Source organism: Hoplias malabaricus, chromosome 9, assembly GCF_029633855.1.
Source record: "Hoplias malabaricus isolate fHopMal1 chromosome 9, fHopMal1.hap1, whole genome shotgun sequence".
In the NCBI taxonomy this organism is placed as follows: Eukaryota; Metazoa; Chordata; class Actinopteri; order Characiformes; family Erythrinidae; genus Hoplias; species Hoplias malabaricus.
This window is the reverse complement of record NC_089808.1, coordinates 19,530,513-19,541,280: the sequence shown is the minus strand read 5'-3', so window position 1 is coordinate 19,541,280 and position 10,768 is coordinate 19,530,513. Positions and strand designations below refer to the sequence as shown.

The following is a 10,768-nucleotide window of genomic DNA, read 5'->3' as shown; positions in this document are numbered from 1 at the left end:
CATGAAAATGATGAAAACGGTGTATCAGGCACACTTTTCGAATATTTGTTGTACCTTGTATCACCAAACGTGTTGGGAATGAAGGTTAGTGCACAAAATTGATTTGTAGCTCTGTTTGTCCCAAAAAATTCAAGATGTACACAACAATGTATTGGAATTCAGAATATTTGTCTTGTTAGCATAGATAATGCTATGATGCAGTTCAGATTGTTGGGATAAATTATTTTAATATCAGTAGAGCAGGTATATTTGCAATTTTGAGTCAGCTCCATACGTCTCCATTTTGTGTAAGATTACAGTTCAGAATGAGCCTAAAATTAACCATCAGATGCAGTCATGTGTAACATTATATGCTCCATTTAATGGTTCCCCTACTCGAGGGGGCCATGTTTTACAATATGTGTGGTGCTGAATCTTCTTTACATCCAATATAATGGCTCGTTAAGAGTAATGTTTAAAAAAAAACTGACCCTCCTATACATTTAGAAGCAGATGCACAATTTAGTCATTGCCACCAGAGGGGGTTTTACAACTACTTTGCATTCTAACAGAGTTGGTAGAAGGTCGTTTTTCGTTTCGTCAGTTTTGGGTTTTTTTCTACAGCATGGACGTTTAGTTCTACATGGCCATTAAACTGCATTTTAAGTTTAGCATTCCTTAAATATCTGAAAGGATTGACTTGAGTTTTATTCTTTGCTAATTTTCTCTGTATAAAATGCCAATGTTTGCGTATTTAGTTGGCTAGCCAACGTTTCTCACCAGTTTTGTCCGTTCCAGTTTTACTCATTTGGAAGGACACAGAGTTTCTTTACAAACTAAGGTTTCTTTACAAACTGCTACTAACAAAATACCATTGGCCAGGTCAATATGCTTGGAGGAGAACCCTAACTGCCTAAATCTGTTATAGGAACAGATACCCACACACAGCGTCCTCTGGTTTTCATGTGAATTAAAGTAATTTGGGGTTTTTAACTATATTTTATGTCGCAGTAATTATTGATAATCCTGGAAATTGGCTCTAAAATGTACAGAGCATCTGTGGCATGTTGGTGCTGTAGTTTGCTGTGTTCTACCTGTGTGTGGGTAGGTTTTAATTATTTGCATATCAGTATATTTTGTGTTTATTTAGATTTTACAGTGTCCCAACTTTTCTGGAAATGGGGTTTCTCCATGGGGTCAACAAATTATAGCTGTTTTCCAGAGGCTTATTAATTTATACATTTCTTGAACAGATAAATATGAATAAAATTTTACTTCTTTTTATGCTCATTGTTCTGCTAATGTCTATCTTTATTCTGGAGAGAAGCAGAATCATTTGAAGTCAGCTAGCCTGATAGCCTGATTGTCTGATAGAGAACATATCTGGAGAGAACAAAGTCTTGCCCTCAAGGCACATTCTGTAGCCTGGAGAGTACACACCTCCTGTATCTTAAAGTAAACCTGAGAGAACAATTGCTGATGAATGTTTAAAGTTCCTGAGGCTAAGGATTCGAGACAATGCACATTTGGGGCATGCCTGTGCATGAAGCAGTAGAGCACTGTCTCAGACGGGAAACTTAAAATGAGTAGCTGACAGAAAGTGCTGACAGACAGTGTTCCTTTTTGACACAGACGGATAAATCAAACACTCATTCCCCAGCACTGGATCTGCTGAAACGAAAGGACTGATTGATAGGAGGGTGTAATGGCAGATGAGCTCACAGGACAAGGGCAGAGTGGTAGTGGAATGTGTAGACAAAGAGATAAGAGGTTGTGTGCAGTGACTGTGTGCTGAGTATTGGGATTCACTCTACTTGGACATGCTTTAATCTCAGTTCTTTGCAGACCTTTTCTTATAACGTGTTCAATATTATAACTTTAGTGAATTAATGTCTTCATTTTGAGCCTCTGATCTTCTGATCTGGCATTTGTTGCCCTGAAAATTTGTAGAACTGATAAACTAATAGTCATAAAGGAGAGAATTAACTTTAAATAATGGCATACAACTCATTCTTACATAAAAAATGCTACTTGGTGTAAAATACAGAAAGGACTGGGGATGTAAATATTTATACTCATAAAATGTATTCATTCATTCATTCATTCATTATCTATAAGCGCTTGTCCAGTTCAGGGTCGCGGTGGGTCCAGAGCCTACCTGGAATCATTGGGCACAAGGCAGGAAAACACCCTGGAGGGGGCACCAGTCCTTCACAGGGCAACACGCACACACATTCACTCACACACTCACACCTACGGACACTTTTGAGTCACCAATCCACCTACCAACGTGTGTTTTCGGAGCGTGGGAGGAAACCGGAGCACCTGGAGAAAACCCATGCAGACACCACACTCCTCACAGACAGTCACCCGGAACGGGACTCAAAGCCACAACATCCAGGTACCTGGAGCTATGTGACTACGACACTACCTGCTGCGCCAGCGTGCCGCCCTATATTCACAAAGTAGTTAATAACATTAGTTATTAGTTAAGGGTGGTACGGTGGCGCAGCAGGTAGTGTCGCAGTCACAGCTCCAGTGACCTGGAGGTTGTGGGTTTGATTCCTGCTCTAGATGACTGTCTGTGAGGAGTGTGGTGTGTTCTCCCTGTGTCAACGTGGGTTTCCTCCGGGTGACTGTCTGTGAGGAGTTTGGTGTGCACGCCCTGTGTCTGCGTGGGTTTCCTCCAGGTGACTGTCTGTGAGGAGTGTGGTGTGTTCTCTCCGTGTCTGCGTGGGTTACCTTCGGGTGACTGTCTTTGAGGAGTTTGGTGTGCACTCCTTGTGTCTGCGTGGGTTTCCTTCAGGTGACTGTCTGTGAGGAGTGTGGTGTGTTCTCCCTGTGTCTGTGGGTTTCCTCCGGGTGACTGTCTGTGAGGAGTGTGGTGTGTTGTCCCCGTGTCCGCATAGGTTTCCTCCGGGTGCTCCAGTTTCCTCCCACAGTCCAAAAACACACATTGGTTGGTGGACTGGAGACTCAAAAGTGTCCGTAGGTGTGAGTGTGTGAGTGAATGTGTGAGTGTGTGTGTTGCCCTGTGAAGGACTGTCACCCCCTCCAGGGTGTATGCCTGCCTTGCGCCCAATGATTCCAGGTAGGCTCTGGACCCCCCGCGACCCTAAATTGGATAAGCGGTTACAGATAATGGATGGATGGATGAATGGAGTTATTAGTTAATTCATGTCTGGCATTCTGTTGCTGAAATAACCATGGACGTCTGGAAAAAAGTCACCTTGATGGCAGCATAAGCTTCTTGCAAATCCCAAAATACCTCAGTGTCAATGGCACTTTCACATAAAGTATACTTTTTTATAGAAAACTCATCTGGGAGGTGGCGTAAAGTAATTTTACTACCGGATAGGTTTTTGGGCTGAAATGCGTGAGATAATAAATCTTGATAAAAACAACAGAGATGGGAGACACAATTTACTCACTACCATCACATTAAATAAAAAGCATAATATATTTCTTCTGCTGCTCACAACTAGAAAGTAGTGCTAACCAGATGGAAAAAAAACTGATAAGGGCTAAGATTGTATTTGGTCATCGGACCTTGAGATGAATGTAACAGATGAAAAAAAGCTAGTAAATAAGAAGCTAACCGCCTTGTTAGTTCAAGTTAACAAAGCAAATTTGACTGCACACTGGAACAGGTATTTTCAAGCTCCTTGTTTGTTAAACTGCTGAACCATGGAGCTGTTCCATGCATCAGTGCATTTTTATGATAACGAAAAGCAAGTCGTTTTCAGAGAAAAGTAGTTCTCTGTATCCTCAACTTGAAGAATGAGTTTGTGTATTCTTTTTCTCTATTGTGAAGCAACATCTTCTCTGGATTAAAGCTACTAGCAATTACTTCTGCTGGGTTTCGCAACCACTCTTCAAATTTAGTAGTGGGCTGTGATTAGAAAATTACCACACTTCATTGTTTGTCTTTTAATACACTACTCCTTGACTGAAATGCTATAACGTGTATTGTATTTTATTTAGGCACACTCACATCTTCACTCGATGGAATGCATTATATTTGTGAGCTGATTGTATTTCACTGTGATCTGACCAGATTAAAATTTTTAAATACAAATCCACACTTCCACTCTTATGATTGCATTTCAGTGTCGCATGAATTTATCTCCACGAGGGGGGCACAGTGTCACACATGACAATTTTTTAACATCTTATGAAGCGGAGGGGGCCTTCTCATTAAAGTTTGTTTTCTTTCCACTATTTTTCCAATATCTCCTTGTTTCTTAGCTTCAAAACAGGTACAACAATGTGATCCTGCTGAGCACACTGCATAAAATGACTGAGATCATTGACCCTGAGGACAGGAAGCCAGCCATCATCCTGAAATCTAGCCACAACAAAAAAGGCATAGACAACCTGGAAAAGGTAATAACAGTAAAATTAAAAAAAAAACTTTCTGCTAGTTTTTAGGATATACAAGTGATATCTCTTGATTGATATGTGTTTAAAATTCGATAAATCTGTTTTATTTCAGGGGTTAAGTGAAGGTGGGTCTTTTTGAAACTAAAAGTGGTGTATAAAGAATATTAAGACTACACCAGACTAAATGATTGCATCAAATAGAGGTTAAACCTAAAGGTCCTTGATCATTTAAGATTCCAGTGATTATATATCAGTAAATAGTACTGTAATGGAATCATGGCAATGAATGAGTTACTTTAGATTATGAAGCTATGAGATTATCAGTAGTCACAAATAGGGCTGAATTGCTGACTTTGTTTTAGATTTCCGAATGGTCAGTGCTTTGAACCATTATCAGTCACTTATCTTGTGACATACATTGCTTTGCTTTTTCAAAATCATTGTGATGCTTCACTGACCTGTCATTGTGGGAACTGAGCCTCTGTTGTTGCTACTCTGGGCTCAGTACTGCAGAAACTGCACTATGTAACTTTTGGGTGTGGGTAGGAAACTACACCACCTCCTTCCCCTCCCTGTGGGTTTCAGTACAATGCTGTAAAAATGAATTACACTAGGGAGAGCCCCAAAAGCAAAGGAATATAGAGAAGTCCGTCAAGCCCAGCAATTAAAAAATAATGGCTATTCTAAACTGAACAGCCTTAATGTGGTTTTAAATAGTTCAACAAGGCCCTATAATATACTTGAACTGTGGTTACAAAGGTGTGCATAAAGAAAGGGCTGCAAATTAAAGTAAACTAACAAATTTGTAAAGGTATTTAAAATTATGTTTCATAAAATCCATAAGATGTTTCCACACCATTCGCTAGCTCTCCAGTTTGTTTGTGTGCTGGAAATCAGTCTAATTTGTTTATGATGCCCCAGTGTCTGTAAAGTTGTTGTTTTTTTAAAAAAAAAAACAAAGGAGTTCTGTCTGATATGATAAGTTTTCTCGATTTGCTTACAGCAGAGAAATGGCATCTGGAGTGGTTTAGACAATGGAGAGCCCTCCAAACATTGAATATCATTAAATAATATGAGAATATTGCTTTATTTCTGCTCCATAAGGGGGTAATATAGACAAATATTTGCTGTTTCATTCTGCTTTACAGAAACCACTAACAAGTCGAGTTTCTGTGGTAATTCAAACAGCGAATAAAAATCCACAGACAAGTGGACAAATTAGTTACAAACAATAGTTGTTTGTTTCCTCAAACATATCGTTCCACCTTAAACTACAATGAGCTTCTCAATGTAAACCAACCAGAGAAACCAGCAGTTCCACAGAATCACAGATGTTGTCTTTAAAAATTTAAGATTTAAAGAAAGTTATTCAGCCCTGATAGATGTGCAATACTCTGTTCCAGAGAAATGTACTGAATAAAATTTGTCTGCAAGGTGAAAAGGTTCAACAGATACTGTCGCAGTCAAACAGCTCCAGGGTCTAGGGTCTGTGAAGAGTTTGGTGTGTTCTCCCTGTGTTGGCATGGGTTTTATCCAGATGTTCTGCTTTACTCCCATGGTCCAAAAATGCATGGTGGTAGGTGGTTGTATATTCAAATGTGTGTATGATACCTGTTGATGGACTGGTGCACCATCCAGGGTGTGTTCCTGCTTTGTACCCAGTGATTCCTGGTAGGCATTGGACCAGCCGCAGCCTTAAACCTTATAAGTGGTTATATCCAATAAATGGATGGATGTATTGATGGATGAAAAATTGTTTACAGCAGTATCAAAGGAACTGGGGAACTGAAGAGTTTAAATCTTCTAACAGAAATGTATACATAAGATAGTTTTAGGATATATTTTTAACTTTTAGAGTATATTCTTGCTAGTGAAGCAACATAGAAAGCAACAATTGCTCCCTATTTTACAGTTATATATTTTTTATTTTATATTTATTTTAAATTTAACTTTAATATTTATTACTTATAAAATGTACTTGTAGGTTCGGTGGTCATTTTGTACAGTACATAAAATGTCTATATTTTGCAATTCCTGTGTTATTTCACCACTATAATAAAGAAATCCATGTTTATGAGTTTCCTTCAGTTATATATTTCACATCAAACCACCCAGCCACTCTAAACAAATGAATTATGGGAACATTTTGAAATGTTGGTTTCAAAATACAGTTATGCGCTTTATTGTCATTCACATATTTCTGGTTCTGATTTGATCATGTGACTAGCAATGAGAGAAAACAATCTGACTCACTTGAATGTATTTTTCTTCCATCTTAACTTTGTATTAATTTATGGATTAATTATTCTGGATTAGGGCCCCAGCATGTTCAGTGTTGCAAAAAAAAAAAAAAAAATACTAAACATTGAACCACACTTTGTAATGTAAGACTACAGCTATAAACTCCTAAAATCCTCATTGCTATTCTTGGTTTCCTGAGACCTGCTTGTTGGGATGAGTATATATAACTTTGCTCTTTGGCCCTTCTGCCCACAGTGTGCAACAACTATCTGCTCCTAGATATTTATAGCTCTGGAGATTCATCCAAGCATGATTTTGTCTTTAAGCATTTCCTCTAAGAGAAAACACTGCTTTTTTCAGTGTGAAGATGAAAAAGAGATAAGTGAAGAACATTAGCCAGTATTTTGCATGTTTTTATGACTGTTGTTTAACAAAATAAATCTTTGTTATATGGCAATGAAAGTAAAGTTTGGAATGTTTTTATTATATCTTTTTTTTAAACCTTATGAATATGAACATTATTTGATTTCTTGTTGAAATACTGTAAAAGGAGAGTAGCTCATAAGAGTCCATGGTGACGTGTCACAAAACCGTTTATAAGGTCTAGAAAGACCCCTACACAACTTTACCCTTCACTTTAAATCATGATGCCCCTAAGTGACATTTATTGAACATCCAGTCACATGACAGTTTGCGTACATGTGAACTCATTTACAGAATGATGGTGTGCTTGGTGAGTACATAGAGAATGTTTGGTTTAAAATCATATTTTTGTTTCTGAAAGGTAAGTTCCAACTTCTTTAACAAATCAAATGCTTTAGTGACATGCCATATGTTACATACAACCCATTCTGATTCCATTTCAAGAAAAAAAAAATTTCTTAACCTAAAAATAACTTTAATCTAAAAAGAATTACCGCAAGAAATGCGACAAAAATGTGTTCCATGTTGTTTCTTCTGTCTGTTTTATGTTTCTCATAATTTGGATTTATGGTGAACTGAATCTGGGTTAAGAGGTGTTGCTGATCATTACTGGTTTGATTCATTGCACTGTTATGGGTACACTTTGGATGATTTCACAGACGAGGTGCTTTTTGTTTTCCACTGATATTAATTACATTTACAAATCTGTAAATGTAATAAAGTCAAATTAAAGACATGTAAAGTTAGTTAAGGAACATGTTGAACGACTAATTTTTCCATCCATCCATTATCTGTAACCGCTTATCCAATTTAGGGTCGCGGGGGGTCCAGATCCTACCTGGAATCATTGGGCGCAAGGCGGGAATACACCCTGGAGGGGACGCCAGTCCTTCACAGGGCAACACTGACACACACACATACGAAAACTTTCGAGTTGCCAATCCACCTGCAACGTGTGTTTTTGGACTGTGGGAGGAAACCGGAGCACCCGGAGGAAACCCACGCGGACACAGGGAGAACACACCAACTCCTCACAGACAGTCACCCGGAGCGGGAATCGAACCCACAACCTCCAGGCCCCTGGAGCTGTGTGACTGCGACACTACCTGCTGCGCCACCATGCCGCACGACTAATTTTTTTATATCTAAATCACAATTTGAAAGAGGAAATTTTAAAAGACCTGCAATTATAAATAATAAAAATCATGCCATAACAATTTTAAATGGGGACATTTTGACTCCTCAACAGGACGAAGCAGTTACAGAAGATGAATGAATGAATGTAAGACCAATAATAGTTAGGCAAACACAACTACAACTAAATGACAGTCTGGCATCTACATTCAGTGTTAATTAAAGGCAAGGTGGACAATTCTGGAAATATATTGACCTTACAGCCAATCGGTTCACAAGCTCTGCATCTTTTAAGGTGGAAGAATATTTTGATTAAGAACCAGGATGTAGCTTGTTGGTGATTGAAGATGAACTTGTCTGTATGTTTTTAGTCACTGTTTGAATTACCACAGAAACTCAAGCTTTTTATAGCACTTTGGATCTGTGTTTACCTTCATGAAGTTAGCAGCCCAAATTCGGAGTCAGATCTTCCTTAAGTAATGTAAGTGAGACAGCAAAAATGAGTCAGTTCTACCCATCTATGGAGCAGGAATGGAGCATGATCCTCATTTCTTACCATGCTCTTCAACATTCTGATGCCTCTACACGATTCTGATGCCCTTTCCCATCTGTGCCTGAGAGGGTAAATGAGAGAGCTCCTGAGCCATCTCGTATATTTTTTTACCCATTTACTGAGCCAGGGCTGCGTACAAACACCAGACATTATTACAGTGTGCCAGGGAGCTAGCAAATGGTGAGGAAACATTGTCTGAATTTTCTAAAAAGTGTATTAGACTAAAATTGTGAAAATCACCTTTAAAGCCAAATCTTCTTGGTCTTCTTGATTATATAAATAGAACTGGACATTCATTTGTTGGAGATAATGTGATTTATTCACAGTCGTATATTGGTCAAAAAACCTGAACTTAGATATTTTACTTAAAATCTTTTAGTCCTAGTATAAGGGCAAATAATATAGCTCCTGGGTTGGGTTACTTTTTCTTTTAGTTTATTATCGATTTCTTGTATATAGTAGGCATACATTTTCAGAAATGAGGAATACAAAAGTATTCAAACATAATTCACAGGGGCTTAATTGCAGGCCAGTGGTGGGATCCCCTTTTAACGCCCCCATTGTCGCTGACTGCTGACGTCCACCGACAAGCTGCCCACTCTGCCCATTAGAACACTACAACCCAGGTCCCCTCATCTAACCCCCGCCCACTCGGTTTGTACACTCCGCCTCCTCCGCGGACACTAGTCAACGTACCACGCCCACTCTTTACACAGACTCCGCCCACTACATGTAAACCCCACCTCTCCTTGTCGCACTCGCCTTTTCAGCTGCTCGGCTCGCCATCAAAGCTTCCTTCAGGCGGAAGTAGACCCTAAAACTTTTTCGCCCCCCTCTTCCAACTTCTTTGACTTGCGCACTAGCTGCCAGGGTGTAGCCTGCGCGGATACTCTTCGTTTCCCACCCCTAGAAACTTGTGGCTCCTCTTTGGTATTGTGCAGTTTGTTTCCATGGCGGTACTCATAAACCCGTAAAGAGAAAAGGAGAAGAAAAAGAAGTGGATGTTCGCACGGGACGGCGCACACGTTCAAGAAAAGTAGAGCCACGGAAGGAGCAACCGGACCGAGCCGCGTCCCGCATGATTTTAGTTCTCGGTCCTCCGCGAACACGGTAGCTGCCGAGTTACCGTAACTTTGTCGGTGGTGTTATTGTTGCTATTTGGAACGAACAGACATTTCAGGACGTCCTTGTGCCCCGTCATGCCCCGTTTAGCCCTCGTAGTGCGCGCGTTGACGCTGACTTTGACTCTGTGGGCGTCGTGCGGCCGCGGAGCGATGGACGAGTGCGTGGACGAGTCCGGGCGGCCGCAGCGCTGCATGCCCGAGTTCGTGAACGCCGCGTTCAACGCCAGTGTGGTGGCCACCAACACCTGCGGCTCTCCGCCGGAGGAGTACTGCGTACAGACCGGGGTCACCGGCGTCACCAAGTCGTGCCACATCTGCGACGCGCGCGACCCGCGACAGCATCACAGCGCCGTGTTCCTCACCGACTACAACAACCAGGCGGACAGCACCTGGTGGCAGAGCCAGAGCATGCTGGCGGGCATCCAGTACCCGAACTCCATCAACCTCACCTTACACCTCGGTAAGGTTCCGCTTCCAGAGTTAATAATCTGTGCAAACGTTTGGGACTCCTTCGGGCACGTAGCCTAAGGTTGAATGCAAACTTGTTGTCTATTTTCTACACAGAACACACTCAGTTTTAATGCTAAGGCGTATTGGCTGTAGAGTAACCTACAAAAGGTCATATTTTCATAATTTTATTAAACCACCCCACCTCCTCTTATACATGTAATTAAAAACCACAAGAAAAAAAGACTCTCAATCACTTTAGAAGACGTGTCAACATAATTTCAACAGCTATGATTTAATCAGGGGTGCCCTCCTTAATCCCTTCAAATCAGGGCTAAAGTGTGTGAGAATGTTTGATTAGGCCCACCCAGTTATCCTAACCTCAACCGACCCCCACCCCCTTCACTCTTCACATTTTTTATCTTTATGCAGTTTTATATCACGTTTCTCCAACATTGTAGTGCCCGTATTCTGTTTATTTTAC

At 40.4% G+C, this 10,768-nt stretch overlaps 1 protein-coding gene across 1 annotated transcript in view; it reads left to right on the top strand.

Annotated features, from left to right (window-relative positions):
- Positions 1 to 9,491: 9,491 nt before the first annotated feature.
- Positions 9,492 to 10,768, top strand: part of lamc1 (laminin, gamma 1) — an 82,555-nt gene continuing 81,278 nt past the window's right edge. Inside the window, exon 1 of the mRNA XM_066680666.1 lies at positions 9,492 to 10,297. Coding sequence (XP_066536763.1) covers positions 9,913 to 10,297 — 385 coding nt within the window. The 5' untranslated portion in view covers positions 9,492 to 9,912. The remainder of the gene's footprint in view (positions 10,298 to 10,768) is intronic.